The sequence below is a fragment of the Aulonocara sp. 'chitande type north' Nkhata Bay genome, linkage group LG19 (genome assembly GCF_057382095.1).
Source record: "Aulonocara sp. 'chitande type north' Nkhata Bay isolate Kocher_YH1m ecotype deep benthic linkage group LG19, A_spYH_male_GT1.1, whole genome shotgun sequence".
NCBI lineage: Eukaryota > Metazoa > Chordata > Actinopteri > Cichliformes > Cichlidae > Aulonocara > Aulonocara sp. 'chitande type north' Nkhata Bay.
This window is the reverse complement of record NC_141362.1, coordinates 14,548,895-14,565,680: the sequence shown is the minus strand read 5'-3', so window position 1 is coordinate 14,565,680 and position 16,786 is coordinate 14,548,895. Positions and strand designations below refer to the sequence as shown.

General features: G+C 41.9%; 1 protein-coding gene across 4 annotated transcripts in view; it reads left to right on the top strand.

Moving 5' to 3' along the window:
- The window catches only part of lingo2b (leucine rich repeat and Ig domain containing 2b), a 41,295-nt gene extending 24,809 nt beyond the window's left edge, over nucleotides 1–16,486 (top strand). The window contains exons 2-3 of one of the 4 annotated variants that reach the window (XM_086275475.1): nucleotides 10,943–11,084; nucleotides 13,106–16,486. In XM_086275475.1, coding sequence (XP_086131601.1) covers nucleotides 13,149–15,017 — 1,869 coding nt within the window. In that variant the 5' untranslated portion in view covers nucleotides 10,943–11,084; nucleotides 13,106–13,148 and the 3' untranslated portion in view covers nucleotides 15,018–16,486. Of the gene's footprint in view, nucleotides 1–10,942; nucleotides 11,085–11,430; nucleotides 11,776–13,105 lie in introns of those variants that run through there. The other 3 variants (XM_086275476.1, XM_086275474.1, XM_086275473.1) reach the window with 3 other exon arrangements.
- Nucleotides 16,487–16,786: the final 300 nt, after the last annotated feature.

Sequence of the window (16,786 nt, the reverse complement as noted above, 5' to 3'; positions counted from 1 at the left end):
ATTAACGTCCTGACAGACAGCCTGTTCCTCAGGTGAAAAGAAATCATCTGAAGCATCGCTGGGATCAAAATCCTGCGAGAGCAGCTTTTCCAGAGTAACTGATTCACATTTAGGCTAATAGCATAATAAATACTGTGAACATGTGATCACCAAAAATCCACATTTCACCTTTTGCCGTGTAAACAGCAGTTAATGAAAAGGATGCTGCTGCGGCGTGTTCCTCTCTAACACTCACAGCCTAAATACAAACTGATCCGAAGCCAGTGAGAACATGCTGCAGCTTGGCACTAAACGTCCGCATGAGTTCAAACATCTGTCGGATAAACTAGCTTTTCAGCATTCGGGCTTTCATCTGATTTGTGTTATTAATAATTGCTAACAGGCAAAATTACTTCCTAGATATGAGGAGCTGAACACAGAGAAAATACCAGGTCCCATGCTGACATAGTTTGTAAGTGGAGGAGACATTCCAGGGAAGGAGGGGAGTGTAAGTTCCAAGACAAAAAAAAGAGGGATGAGAGCAAATTATAATCACAAACCCTCTGGCAGTGAAATGAAAATGAGGCTTTTTTTTAAAGCTATATTAATTATACAGCTGGCAGGAATGTCTTGCTTTGGCTTCAGATACCAAGTGTAAATACAGATGCTATTAGCTGAAATTATGTCTTCCTTAAGATATACTAAAGAAAATTGGGTATGCAGTCACTTAGAGGGACTGTGCTTACTGGAAAGGAAAACTTTCCGTTATCCCCACATCTTTGTATCTGAAAAACCTGCCCTTTAAAAAAAAATGCAACAGTTAATCATATTTTTTTTAGCAGTCTAATGCAACTATATCTTTGTCAGCTGCCGATCTTTATTCGCAAAGACTGAAGACTGAATCTGTGAGTGAATTAATCTTTGAGACCAGCCTCAAAAAAAAGTAAGAATGTTTTTAAGTGTAGTGCATGCAGGTGGGGACAGACCAAATCAAAGGAGCATGCCGACTTTGGCAAATTAGCTTTTTCTCTAAGAGGTATGTTAGAAAATCGATTCAGCTGTTGTGTAAAAATAATAAATACGAAGCTCTTAGCCTTTTGAAAGCCTCCCAGGATTTGGGGGTTTTATCTTTTCTGGCTAAAATTTGAGATTTGAAATAGAAAGGCCATCCATCCATCCATCCATCCATCGTGGGTTCATGGCTACAGCCGCTGAAGCAGAGACCCTCAGACCCCCCTCTCCCCATGCACCTGGGGGAAACAGAGGTGTTCCCCAGACACCGTGAGACATAATATCTCCAGTGTGTCCTGCGTCTTCCCAGGGGTCTTCCCCCGTGGGGACATGCCTGAAAAAAGTCACCTAGGAGGTGTCCAAGAGACATCTCACTCTGAACCCACCCTGAATGGACAAACACCTCATCCTATCTGTAAGGGAGAGCCCAGTCACATTTCAGAGGAAGCTCATTCCTGCCACTTTTATCCGTGATCTTACTCGTCACTGCCCACTGCTCGTGGCCACAGATAAGGTGGGAATGTGTATCGACCAGTGAAACGACAGCTCCTCAGCTCTTTTCTCCACAACAAACCTGTGCAACATCCTCATTACTGCAATCGCTGTATGAAGATCCCACGGTACTTGATCAGCTGACTTGTGGCCTTGATGGAGACCTTGGCGGTGTAGTCCCTGGCTGCATATACTGTTAAATAATCTTGCATATTTAATTTAAAGTGAGCCTTATGAGGGAGTGCATGCAGATTCATGTGTGCATTATTAGACACAGGATGGCTGAGCTAATAGTTCAACTTCATTCAAAGATTTTATTTTCAGATATTCAGCAAATATTCTTGAAACTGTGAAACATGGTAAGAATTACTTTTATAAACCGACACTTTACCAATTCCACAGTGAACCATGAAGGATGAGCTGAATTTAAATGGGCTGCTTCATTAGCATTCAGCCTTCAGTTTTGAAAGCTTTAGTGAACACAACAGAGACAAGGTGCAGCTTACTTCTTAAGGTAAATAAAAATGCCTTATTAAAGAGATGCCTTGCTGTTTTCAAATGAAAGAACTTTCCAATGTTCTCATTTCCTCTGAAATCCAAAGAAGCATCTGTTGAATCTTAAATTCAGCGACCGACTTGAATCAATACTTGGGATCGATACGGGCACCATATAATTGCAACAGGCCCCTACTAGGACAGTACAAATGCCTCCCATGAGTTTTGTGGCAAACATAAAGATGTTGACAACAAGAGACCATCTAACAACGATGGGCTCTTTTTCCCTCGTTATTTTTAGAGGTAAGCGATATGTGTAAGGTAAAACTTGACCTTTTAAAGTAGCAGCACCTCTCTGACGTAGTGGTTTAGTGTCATCTGGAATGAAAAGGATTGGAGATTTTCTCTGGTTGAGTAAAACCTGGAACTATATGTGATTCTTTTTAAATATGGTTGCTGGGATTGCGCACAAGTTTAACAGAAGAAAATCCGAACCTCTACCCCAGCAGCAATAAGCCTCCATGCAAATGTGCCAAAACCTATCAGTAATATAGTCGTGAAACACATTACACAGGACTTGTTTGCAGGAGATAAGATGATTAGAATAGAGAGCAAAAACATTCTGGTGTAATATGTTAAGACAAATCTTCTTTCTGTGAATGAGGAAGGCCCCTATGAACCAGCAGTGGTATACGTCTACCATGAAAAATGGATGAGTTCTACCTCCCAAGACTAAAATTAGACAGAAACCTAATATGGTGAGTGTCCTTCAAGTAACACTCGGATTTATAAGCAACAAGGAAAGAGAGCGAGGGGGTGAGAAAAATCTACTACTCTACAAAACTCTTGCCAGGATAGGCAGGAGACAATAATGCCGGTGGACATGGCGTGGAAAATCAGATCATTATTTTGTTGGAAACCTAAGCAGTCATTGAAATGAAGCAATGAGATATTTGAAGCAATCACTTCTCACAGTATGATTACTGTCCTTCTGCGACGGAGGTAGAATATAAAATGGCTAGAGACTAACGCACAGACCAGTATGAATATTGATGTTACAGTACTATTAGTTACAGAATTGAGTGTCTGTGCGACACATTTGAAAAAGGAGATTTTAAACCGAATCACTTGGAAAGCAGCTAATAGATTGCCTACTTAACTATTTCATTATTTCAGGAAGGACCTTAATGGACTATTTGATCTTTTAGCATATGAGAGAAATCTTTGAGAATCAGCAGAAAAAACTACTTGTGAATGACTCATATTTAAAAGAGCAAGCTTAAGGGCTCGCTCATTTATCAAGTAAAGCTCTTCCATGTATCTGACATGTTTGACTGTACATTAGAAGGCTGAAAATGAACTGTTTTCAAAAGCAGAATGGAACTGCTTTCTGTCAGACGCGTCTGTTATACCAGATTGTTGTGTTATAGTTTTACTTAGATATGACAAGAGTCTGAAAGGTTATTATTCGGGACATTATGCAAATGGTCTGCTACTTATGCTTTTCTTCTAAACTCCAGTGGATGCATTGGGTCCAACTCGGGGTTCAATATCTTGCCTAAGGATACTTTGACATGCATACTAGAGAAGACACCAACATTTCCATTTGTAGCGACCTCTCTACCTCCTGAACCGCAGCTGCCTGATTGCTCAGTGATCAATTTTTAAGTATATTTTGCAATGGAAGCCTTCAGCCTCAGTCCGACCGGCCTAGAGACCAGTTGCAATCCCCTTGGCAACCACTTGCAATCAAAGCAAGGAGGTTTTTGATGCAGCAACTTTGCGACCAATTTCACTTAGCTGGCGACCACCGTTGAGTCAGACATATACATTGTTCCATATGGATGGATGTCTGCTGGATGTTGTTTCTAGGCTTGTGTCCCTGAAGCCTTGGCTAGTGATCACTGTTCCTCTCAGTCATAAATTTCATTTCTATTTCATGCAGATTATTCTTCTGCCAGAACAAATAATAACAGAAATCTGTGAGATAATTTATTGGCCACTTGGGGGCAGTGCAACCAACTAAAAAATAATAAAATAATAAAATTGAATTGTAAATTACTGTCCCATTTAGAGTTAAGATCCCTTACTACTACCTTATGAATGACAAGTAACCTCATTTGTGACATTTGGTTTCAAAATATCAAAATTAAGGTAGCAAAAGTGCTAAAATCCAGGCTTCACAAGTGGATTTTAATTAGCAATAGGTGAGGTCACAGTGACTACATCCATCTCCTTCATATATAACCAATGACAGCGAAAGCTTTTAAACATACAGCAAAAATACTGCAAAAAGCCTTTGGACCTTTATGACTAGGCTTTATCGGATAGTTGCTAACATTGTCTGTCTTTCATGATGAATAGGTAGCACAAACCTTTTCCTTATTTCCTTTTTTTTTTTTTTAGCATAATGCCAAAAAAATTAAAACAGAGGATGATGGCGACTAAATCACTGAATTTAATTATTTCATGTGAATGCTGAAAATCAAAAGGACTCTTAAATGATCTTAATAAGACAAAAGCAACATTCATACAATGCTACATACACTTTTACACAAAAGTGACTTTCCAAGGATTAGACTGAAATGTAAATTTGATATATTTTCAAGAAGAAGCATATCTGAAAGTTGCTGTGCTCTATGATATGTCATCTAAAGAATATAAGAATATAAGAATATAAAGAGGCAGTATGGGAATCCGTTGCCCATCCACAGTTTATAAAAACCACAGCTCTTCCTTCAGTATTTGTCAGAATTTAATCAAATTTGCACGTAACGAGAATTCAGTTTTGACTAACATTTTACAAACAGGGTTTTTGTGTGTCATAGATGGCACGTCAGCCGGTGGAGGAACACAATGCTCACATTATTCATGTCCACAGCATGGACGCTGTGTTACAGCACATTACTGTTTGCATTTAGTCGCACTTCTAAAAGCTGTTGTGCAAAGGCTCTGCACACTCCCTCCCTCTGTCTATCAGTATGAGCAAACACTCACTAAGTATTAACTGGACAGTTCTAAATCCAGAGACTGTGGGGTAAAGCAACATCCCTCGTGAGCCTGCAGCACAGCAGACGCACAACAAGCCACATGGTGGAAGACAGGATACACTGGTGATGGCTCAACAAGCCACAGCTTCAGAGGAAACGTGGCCAGTGGTGCAGAAAGAAGCTGTTTAATTGGCAGAGTTTGGATGCACAGGCTCTAATTAGCCGAGAAGAACACGGTTCAACTTCCGAATCCTAACAGCACCCTGAAAGCTCTGCTGACATTTTGCACTCTGCAGGGTGGTCAGTGGATGTGCAGAGTGACACAATTCCCAGAATAGAAAATGAATTTGGCTTGTTAGTATTTGTGGTGAATACACAGCGAATTATCATTAAATCGAGCTCCGGCTGCACCGAAGGCAGAAAGCATCAGTAATGCCTTTCTGCTGCTTTTGCTAAATCTCAGCTGTCCTCTAGCTCCCCTGTTTCTTTCTTTGTCTAACGGCATTAGTAGAATATGCAGTCCTAATATTTTGTTAATTCACTGTGTCACAGCATCGTTGCTTGTTGAATCATCATCACCATTTGCACGCACATTTGTTTGTGCATCAGATATGCACAAAAACGATGACTGGTTCGATGACATGTCCTCTCGGGTCAATTATCATGCAGAGTATGTTCCCGCTGATAATAATCGCCTACATGTGAACTCTCCCATGTGAAATAATTCCATTATTCATGCCACTCATACATCTGGAAATGAGCAAAGCAGAACATTTTATTATTTAAGCGAGAAAGCAAAAGGATGAATAGAAGCGCACAGTTTTTATGACTGGTGATCTAAAGTGACAAATGAAAACTTGAAAGAAATACAAGCTTTTTATAATGCAAAAGCAAGAGTAAAATCTGCATTAAAGTCCTTTGCAGGGGTTGTAGTGGGAAGAAAATGATAATGGCTTATTTCCAAGGAGCTGGCTGCAAAATAATTGCAGCCATGTAAATGAATTCAACAACAGACTCACGTTTGCAAGCCTGTGGGAGGAGGAGAGAGGATTTATAGTGGCGATTATTATGCACCGTAACCACAAAGACAACACATGCCTTTAATGTTATATAGCTACCTCTAGCCACACATACTGGCTTAACTGTGCAAACATCATTACCTCAAAGTTGCAGTCCTGCAAATGGTGCTTTTCACAAAACTGCAGCACAACACATTGATTTATTGCACACCTGAGGGCAAAAAGAAACGTGATGGACACGCTGTGTCAATAAAATGCATTATTAATCCACAGATAGTTTTGCAGCCACAGATATTGTATAAAATAAAATGTTTTGGTACGGTCCAATTAAGTCCCTCCCAGTGTAAATTGCGTTTGCTCTGCTCCTGTCAAAGGCCGCAGATTTGGTAAGTGGTGCGATAATGAACAGGGATTTAATGGTGCTCATCTTGACAGATGAGCCCGCAGATTAAAATCAACATGTGCGCTGAACATTGCCTGAGTATTACTGAGATCTCGTGGAAGAGCTGCAATCAGTTTCTCCAGCTTCACGCAGTAAAAAGTACATTAGAAGTCACGGTCAGCTCAGGAAAACAAGGGTTTTCATCTAATCTTGTAAGCGTGGCTTTCCTTCACTTCTTCATGCATTTCTGCTTTATGTTCTTCTCTCCCCTCTCTCTCTTTTTTACCCTCTTCTTTCTTTCTCTCTCCATCTCACAGTGACTCATGCATCACCCTAGCTCCTTTTCGGCTGTCAGATTTTCTACAGTTTCACTGTGACTCTAATCCAATTCAGAACCAAATCCCAAAACGTTCAACCCTGTAGGCTGCCCTTCTCAATGACCCGCCTTACTATTACAATTTACCCAGAATTCTATGGGCTTTTGTATATTTTGCATCTTGAACGTGACAGGGTTGGCTCCAACTCTTTCTAAAAATATTGTAAAGCTCAAAGTGAGAAGCTGCATCTATGGTACTGTATGTGTGCCACTGTATGTCAGCCTGGGTCAGGCTTGTCAGAGCCACAGATTTAAACAGGCCACTCGCAGTGTTGAGTCATATGTCAGTGATGTGCAGATTACTTCGACGCAGTAAATGCTTTCATATTATAGTTCTGGTCTCATTATGATTATAACAGAGGATAATAATCATCCCTTTAACCCTTTACATGCTGGAGGCTTCTGCACCGTGATGTGGCTGTCTCAGTAGCCCATTCAGTGAGGAGGTGGTCAGGTACAGCTGTGAGTCCAATGAGCGTTCCATTGTTTATTTTTTCTCTTTAAAATAAATCACATTTAGCACAGTTACAGCTGAGCACCCGTAGAATAAGTTCTGTGTCATCATGTTTAGTGACTCATTGTTATAAGACTATTTTTTACTCTCAAATGTATAATTAGGAATTTGTTGCTGTCGTTTTCCATCAGGATTATTGGATTTCAAAATTTGGTAATGGTAGAATTTTTTGAGTTGCTGAATTTTCATTAAATGTTTTCACAGTTTAAATATTCAGATTAACATCTGCGTGTACTTTAAAGCGAAAGTGCTTTCTTTCATTTTCCGTTCAATTCGTCCATAGTATTAAGTTAGTGTAGCTTAAAAGTTATGGGTTGGAAAATACTCCCTTTTCTCTTTTCCTTCTGAAAAAACGCAGGCTCGGTGTTACATTTTGTCTATCACATCCTGCACCTCTTCAATGTGGCGAGCTTAAAGTTCACTTTGCACCTCCATCCATCCATCTAACCATTATCTGAGTTCAGATCACAGACACAGCAGTGAACGCAGACACACCCAGACCACCCTCTCCTCGAGCACCTCCTCCTCAAGCTCACCCAAGTCAGCCAAGAGACCCAACCTCTCCAGTTTTTCTCCATAGTGTTTCTTATCTATCGGGACCAAGTTGTAACTGGCTGTATTTGGGAAAATGCAGAGTTTAGAGTTAATGCAACAAATCCACTAACATATTTATCCAGCCGATAAAAATTAAATACCAACAGTTCATTCTATGTATTGGTCTGCACAAATCCAGGTTGATATATATCTGACTCTTCAGTAACCTGGCTAAATTCTTCCGTGTGTGTGTGTGTGTGTGTGTGTGTGTGTGTGTGTGTGTGTGTGTGTGTGTGTGTGTGTGTGTGTGTGTGTGTGTGTGTGTGTGTATTAAGCCCATAAAGGAACAAGAAAAACTTTTCACACAAGCTGGGTGTTTTTTATAATTGCTTGAAAAAGCTTTAACAAAGATAATGAAACACTGAACTTTTATTCAGCAGTATCGGCCGTATAAATCCACCTGCGTAGTTAAACAACCGGCGTGTCCAGTTTACACTGTTGTTAGCAGGCTACTGCTCTTTTGAATGATGCCTCCAGACGGAAATTTCAACACTCCAACACCTGCAAATTCTAAACATGATCATCTTTTGCATCAGTATCAATATCTTTCGTTCCCTCCTCCCTGAGACACTGGCTTAGGGCAATGGGAAGAAGTAATAATCATCTGTGGGCTCTACTAAAGACCTGTTTTATATTATACATAAATATTCTTCACTGTTAATATAAAGATATTGGTGCTGTTTTAAAAGGTCATGAGCTCACGTTTTTAAATGTGCTGTTAGATGTTTAATAACTGGCAACTGAGTACAAATGTGTTCCTTTCAGTCTTGTTTGTATTTTTTCGTTTCTTCTTTTATTCCTCTGACTCTTTAACATGTTGGAAATGGGTTTTCTTTCCCATCTGCTTTTCACACCCTCCACCACCTGTCATCGCCTGGAAGTCTGAAAAGCTTTTTGCTGGGAACACAGAGCCTTCATCACAACAAGCTAGTTAATCTCTGGTTAATTCGCACCAGGTGCTACTCAGTATAGAACAAAGTTGTTGCCGCAGAAAACACCATTGTTTCAGCAAAGGCCTCGCTTATTTTGATTAATTATGCCACAATGTTAAAAAGATGTGGGGTACAGTTACAGGATTTGCTGTATTTTTCTAAGAATTTTATCTGTGTGTCTTGGGTAAGTAAGTAAGCAAACTTAATTTAGCATTTTACAATATGTCTAAAAAACCATCGATGTTTTTAATGGTTAAAGGAGTCTGCAGAAGCAGTGCTATATCACAGTTGAAGTCCCACTAGAAATTGGTGTGGTGATCTGAGTGGCTGTGGAGTTACTCTGATAGAAGAAGCTTCTGTGACATAGAGGGCTTCGAATGTGATCTGGAGGTGGATAATGCAATTAACCAGTGAATGCTCTCTTGCAGTTTCACTTAAAAACAGTTACAGTGTCAAAGGTGATAAGAAACAAATCCACTGGTAATTTGTTTTCTTGTGTTTGTGTACGCAGTAGGGACTATATGCTCACAGACCACTTCATTAGTTACAGCTTGCTAGGAGCAGTTTGGACCCCATACAGTCATTAGAGCTTCCTTAATTCTTTGCGACACAGTTTCATGAACAAGGTGCTGGAAACATTACAGATTTTGGTCCCTATTGACGTAGTAGTACCGCACAGTTGCTGCAGATCTGTTAGCCGCATTATCCTGCTGGAAGGACTGGTACACTGAGGTCTGTGGGATGCACATAGTTAGCAAAATTATTCAGGGAGGCTCTGCTGTTAAATGAGACTTATTTGGTACTAAGCGGCCGAAAATGTGCCAAGAAAAAATCCCAGCTTGAACCTTCGATACAGGGCAGCTGGATACACATTTTCGTGCCATTTATGCCAAATTCTGACCCTCCCATTCAAATGTTGCAGTAAAAATCCAAACTCGGCAGACCAGTCTTTTTAAGTTTTGTGTTGTCCTGTTTTAATAACCTCATATAAATTGTAGTCTGAGTGTCCAGCTTCCAGTGTGGTCTTCCGCTACAGTGGCCCATCTGCGTCAAGGTTGGACATGTTGTGTGTTCACAGATGCTCTTCTGCAAATCTTGGTTGTAACATGGTTATTTGAGTTACTGTTGCTTTCTTGCTGCCATGCAGTTGACTGATTGGATAATTGCATTCACAAGCAGCTGAATATATGCTATATGTAACGCAGAAGTCGGTGTGTGTGGAATGGCAATGTTTCAGAGTTCAGAGTATGAATTTTTAATGCAATGGTCAATAGTCAGATCACTAAATGGATTTTGTATTTAAAGACTTCCACATTTTATCAAAGTATTTTCTGATCACTAAGTACATCCTCATCCATCTGCAGGCACTTCAGAGATTCACACACTTTGCCAGACATAACCAAACAATGAATAATGAGTGAGACTGATAATGACCACAGTCCTGTGATTTCTTTTTTAAACCTTTGTTTACCAGGATGTGAAACTCTTTTGTGAGAGTGCCCTGAGCTAAGAGAGGAACCATCACTACCCCCATCTACTCACACATACTTTTAAACATCAGTCACAACTTTTTCAATAGCCAAACAAAGTTTATGGTTGGTTTAAAAAAACAACTTTTAACCAAGTTAAAAGTTAAAAATGATGAAAGTTTAATTTAACTTTTGTTTACTACTATTTACCCTTTTGCGATGATGGTTATTAGAAAGTGTGATCATTCTTATCAGTTATCCATTCAGCTATTCTGTGGAGATAAACTAGAACGGTGAGCGGCAGAGTGGTGTTGGGTGTGTGTGGGGGCATCAAACAGACTGCTGGTCTTTAGAAGAATCAAAGCTACATCAGTTTTCAAGGTTATGCGCTTGCACAAATGTTGAAATAGTATTTTAATCCAAGGACATGATTTGGAGTCTTGTGGGAATCACCTTTATTGCACCAGTGTCCGCATGGGAACCTGGACAGATTTTGATTCATGAAGCAATATAGCAACTGTACAGTTTTTTTTTTCCACAATTTCTGCTTTAAAATGCATAAAATTTTCCTCTGCTTCATTTTTTAAAACCTTTTCTAACTGTGGAGAAATGAAAGCGTAAAACAACAGCTAGTTTACTCCTGATACAAGCTTTAATAACTGACGAGATGGTGCCGTTTCCGTTTGTAGGCTAACTCTCAGAGCAGAGCCGTGGCAGGACCGCCTGACACACGACTCATCAGCACATCACCAGGCCAGTTCCCCACTGCAGCAAAAGAGAAGTGGACTGTAATTATTAAACAGAGAAGCAGGGAGGAAGAGAAGCTGGCGGGTAAGGGCAGACTGATAAATACACAAAGAAAGAAGCAGGCATGTGGAAGGATAATAAGGTAGAGAGACATAGATAGTTACCAGAGCACCAGATGGATGGGAAACAAGACAGGCCGACAAATAGCGAGGCGCTCGGAAACACCTTAAAGTGAGCTTGGCTCCACCAGCGGACCTGAATTTCTACCCATACATTCAAATAGTTTGTTGTCTCAATATGAAAACTAAATGAATATGGAAAAACATCACCCCCCAGCCCTTACTCTATTCCTTCCTTTTTTCATTAATTTGATTGGCAGACAACACAGAGCCGATGGGAGTAAGGGTTTGTAGTTGCTGTGGCAACGGCCTGCTCTTTGTTAAAGGCTACATTCCTGGCATCTGATGTGTCTGCGCCGCGATCGATAAAAACCCAGCCTGCAGGGACTGATGAACGGACTGGGGCTTTTGCCAGGCAGGACCGCGGAGAGAAAAGGAGTTAGGTGGAAGATGTGTGAACAGGAGGATACGGAGATAAAACAGCAATAGAAAGAAAAGGGGAAAGAAAGGCAGAGATATGGAGATGCGAGCGGTGCGGCTGATGAGCTGAGCGGTGGGGTGAGTGCTGTAAGAAAGAGGATGAGTGAGTGTGCATGGCTCCTTCTGCCTCATCTCAGCTATTTTCTGAACGTCACTCACTTCACTATCAAAGTAAGGTACGTGTCTGTCTGTGTGCTCATCATCTGCTTACCTTGGCAGGATTTTGCTTTGCGAGCTCTGCAAGCAGTGGAAAAGCTTTTCTAAAGGCGCCTTTCATATTTCTCCCATTTTTCCTTGCCTTTATCACAGAGCATTCAAATTTCCACCACTCACAGATGTGCCTTACGTTTTGCACACCTAATTGGCAAAGATAGCCATGAGCAGAATGCAAATACTACTGGTAATAAGGCAATTATGGTCAGCCTCTCTGTCTACATAGCCATCTGTCAATTCAACAACCTGTGGCTGCTCACTGGTGGTTTTTTCTGTCAAAGTCTGTGTCTTTCCGAGCCATGGAGAGATTCGGCTCTTAGAGATAACATTTTACTGTTGAACTCTGCATCCGTCTCCTCATTACCCTGCTGTTATCTATGCTTCCTTTCCAGCCCTGCCTTTGCAGGAATGGAAATTAAGAGCCACATTTCGCAGGACAAATGAATAAAAATGCGTATTTAAATTCACTAAAGCAGCCTCTGAAAATTATTAGTGTGTAATCACCTCACCCGTGTGGGAAAAAAACTTGTGCAAGTGGCCACGTTTGCATTTGTCTCCTTAAACATAATTGAAAGAATTTGGTTTGAATTAACTCAAAATGATGCATGTGAAACTGCCATTTGTCACAACATCTTAGTGAAAATTATAGAAACACACTGTGTTCAGTGCAATATTTAACAATAAGTGAGTTGACTCAATATGTTGATCGCTAAATAAAGAGTTGTATATAATATATACTTCCATTCATTGTGTTGGGGTTACATGTGCTGGCAAAACTCTGTAGATTTAATTATGGCAGCAAGCACACGCTGTCATTTCATTTTCTGTTTAGTCTGGATTTTAGTTTGAGCACCCCCTTAACCCACCCCCTCAGACACGCACGCTGCAAAACCAACTCACACACATGCAGCAACAACAAATCCACATGGGCATTCAGCCTCAGTGGACTCTAACGAGGGACATTTCTCGCCATTGGGCTGAAACATCTTCCATCCTCGTAAAACATCTCCAGTTAGCCTGCAACCTTTTGTGCTAACACAGTGATGAACGTTCACATTTTTCTGGGGCTGATATTTCTATTTCTTGCTGTGTCTCGCCCTGCTGGGAGTTTAATTCCCTCATATCCACCTCGCCAGGAAAAGGGACAGTTCATTAAAGGAGAACAGAGTTGGCAGCTTAAGTAGACATAAAGTGTAAAAGGTTGTAAAAGGTTGAAAAATGCACGAAGGCGGAGGAGGGGGTGCAGCCTGAGTGTAAGTGTAATTTAACACATTTCTTGTTCATGTCTTGCAGAGCTTGTTCGTGATGGTGCTCTGTATGCACAAGAAGCTGTGCCATGAAAGAGGGCATCGTGGGTAAAAGAGACATGCGACACCCAGCATCGCACCACTGCCACCTCTTTCTGGGCGGGGCCTTGCTGCTTCTCCTGGCCAGCTCGGTTCTGAGCTGCCCCGCCCGATGTGATTGCTCTGCTCCAAGCAAATCGGTCAGTTGCCACCGCAAGCGCCTCCTCACCATCCCTGAAGGCATCCCCATTGAGACACGTGTCCTAGACCTCAGTAAGAACAAGCTGCGCGTCATCACGCCGGACAACTTCTCTTCATTCCAGCAACTAGAAGACCTGGATCTCAGCGACAACCTCATCAGTGCGGTCGAGCCTGGTTCATTTCGTTCTCAGCTTGCTCTCCGCTCGCTCAACTTCCGCAGTAACCTTCTCCAACTGGTTCCTGTCGGTGTTCTGTCGGGCCTGACCAGCCTCATCCGCCTTGATCTCAGCCACAACAGACTGGTGGTTCTTCTGGATCATGCCTTTCAAGATCTGCGTAGGTTGACATCACTGGAGGTGGGCGATAACGAGCTGGTTTTCATCTCTCAGCGGGCCTTTACTGGATTACTCGGACTTCAAAGCCTGACACTGGAACGTTCCAATTTGACGGTCGTACCTAGTGACGCTCTGGCACATCTGCACAGCCTGGTCGAGCTGCGCATGCGCTACCTGAGCATTAGTTTTCTTAAGCCTTTCTCTTTTAAGAGGTTATCTCGTCTCCGCCATTTAGAAATTGATTTCTGGCCCTGGCTGGACACACTGCCTCCCCTCTCGCTGCATGGCCTCAACCTCACAACATTGTTCATAACCAACACTAACCTGACTGCCTTCCCAGGCACAGCACTGCACAACCTACCCTACCTCACGCATCTCAACCTGTCCTACTGCCGCATCCAGCACATCCACCAGGGAGATCTGGGCCAACTCTCACACTTGCTGGAGCTCCGCCTCCAAGGGGCTCAGCTGGTTTCTATAGAGCCCTTTGCTTTTGCGGGCCTCAAATCTTTACAACTACTGGATGTGTCAGAGAACCGACTGGACTCTCTGGAGAAGGGAGTGTTCGCCTCTCTAGACAGCTTGAAGAGGCTTTGTTTGGGTGGAAACCCGTTAGTGTGCGACTGCAGATTGCTTTGGCTGCTCAACAGCCACAAGCCCCCTTCTCTGCAGATTTTGGATGTCCAGCCTAAGTGCAGCGCACCTCAGAACCTCATTGGGCAAACTCTCCAGGACCTCAAGGAGCCTCTGGTGTCCAAGTACATGACCTGCACCAAGCCACGGATTGGACCCAACACCACACAGCTGCTGATGGCTGACGAAGGCCAGCCCGCCCGTCTGAGCTGCATGGCAGAGGGAGCGCCACAGCCGTCTGTGGTCTGGATTACACCTCACAGACGCTATATCACAGCCAAAAGCCGTGGTAGGGTGGAGGTCCGACCAGATGGTACCCTTGAGATCAAGACAGCAGAGCTGCATGACCACGGGGTGTATAGGTGTATTGCCAGTAACCCCGCTGGCAATGCTAGCCTTTCGGCCTCTTTAGCTGTGAAGAGTCTGAGCATTGGGGATAGATCTCAATATAGCAACAGGAGCACAAATAATCTGACAGACTCCAACAGCACATCGGGGAATGGGACTGCACTGTACAACATGACAGACACATTAGACATTAAGACTATCATTATATCTACAGCCATGGGCTGCCTGTCCTTCCTAGGTGTGGTCATCTTCTGCTTCCTGTTTCTGTTTGCCTGGAGCCGAGGGAAAGGACGCCATAAGAGCAACTTTGATATGGAGTATGTCCCTCGCAAATCCAACGGGGCTTCAGCAGAGGCGACGGAAACAAGTGGCCCACGAAGGGTCAACATGAAAATGATCTGAAAACAACGCAGACTGGCACACACCATAACGGTGTTAACGGCACAGTGCACACATATCAGTTAGGGAAAAAAATAAAGTTTTTTCTATGACACAGTGGATTTGTGACAAATGAAAGTCATGTACATTTATAGTGGGTGTCGATATGACGGTGACGTTGTGACAAAGTGGACATGTGACCATAAAAGTGATATATGAAACCGTGGACGTGTTTATATGAAATAATGTTCTCATACAGTACACTGAATATAATACTATAACCAACATATCAATATGGGAGTGATATAGTGTTGCACTAGGCATGTGATTCAGTGGTGATGTGATGAGTAATGATGTTGTCGACTCACCGTGACATCAAGGTGAAGGAGGGAGCCACCGGGACTGACAGGGGACGTCTTTGCGTGGCAGTAGAGCTATCATCGCTGCAACATGTCAGGACTAAATTGTCTAATACCCATCTTAGCTGCAGTGTGAAAGGTGTGCGTTGTGTTCATGTGTGCGTGCGTGCTTGTATGTGCGCGTGCATCTGTGTGCGCATGTTGCATTCGTGTGTTTCTTTGTGCATGTGCACGCATTGCCTTTCTTGTTGGGTGGAACAATTAAAGCGAATGATGGGGTCCAAAGCATTTTTCCAGGCCTTTTTCTTCTCGTTCGGTCATTGTAACGACACCAACGCCACTGTTGAGTAAAACAGAGGATTATATATGTTTGTATGCAAAATGACAATTAATATATTCAAAAGAGATGCTGCATAGCTACATTATGAAAAGGGGTCATTGTCCTCCTTGGAATGACTTCAACACTGGATAGTTTTTTCTAAACTTACAGAAATGTAGTTATAATGTGAGGCCAGAGCTTTGTCTTTCCCTTGGAGCTCACTTCCCAGCAAAACAAGACGCTTTTCCTGACAAACAGCAGTGGACAATTCTGTTATTGCTCTGGAAAGGCTTCTAGCCATAGAAATGGCATGTTAAACCCATTTTATAACATAATAAATCATTGGAGATTTTTCTGCCAGACAAATCCCCTGATATGATATAAAAGCTAGACACAATGGCAAAGATTTACTGGCCAGTGCCCTCTTTGGGACAAGACACAGTTGAGCTTCGCACATTTATGGGTTGAATTCCCCTTCCTCTCGCATTTTTCTTTGAGCGCATCACTTCAAGCTAGCGTGTCGGGATGCTTCCCAGGGGCTACCAAAAGGTCCTGGGTATTTAATAGATGGAAATTTTAAAGTTGTAGTGGATCTTGTACTGTTTAAGGGGGGGTTTCCGTTGTTGTTGAAATTGTTCTAAATGTTTCGAGAAAACAAAAAAAAAGTGACTCAATTAAGGGCAATTCTTTGTAATGCAGGGATGTGGGTGTTAACTTGTGTGATCCTGTTGTGATAAAATGTTCAAGGTTGTATAATTGTTTTCATATGACAAATTTATGGGTATATTTTCAAAAGGAAATAAATCTTAATCATACCCCTAAATCTGGAGTTGCTGTCTATAATATCACTTCTTCATAAGCAAGTAGGCATGATTTTATATGACTTAATTAATGTGATTTTTACTTATTTTATTAGTTTAATATTATAGGAACAGTGTGGCTGATATGTCATGGTGTCAAACATGCACATTTATGAGCTATTTTGGCTCAATTAATTGCACTCTAACATCAGGAATACCGCACAGTGCTCAGCATGGTGGCGGTTTTTCAAAGTTAAAACATGCCGCTTTAATATGCTATAGTTCAGTGCTATTTTTCACATCTGTAGTCAAGCT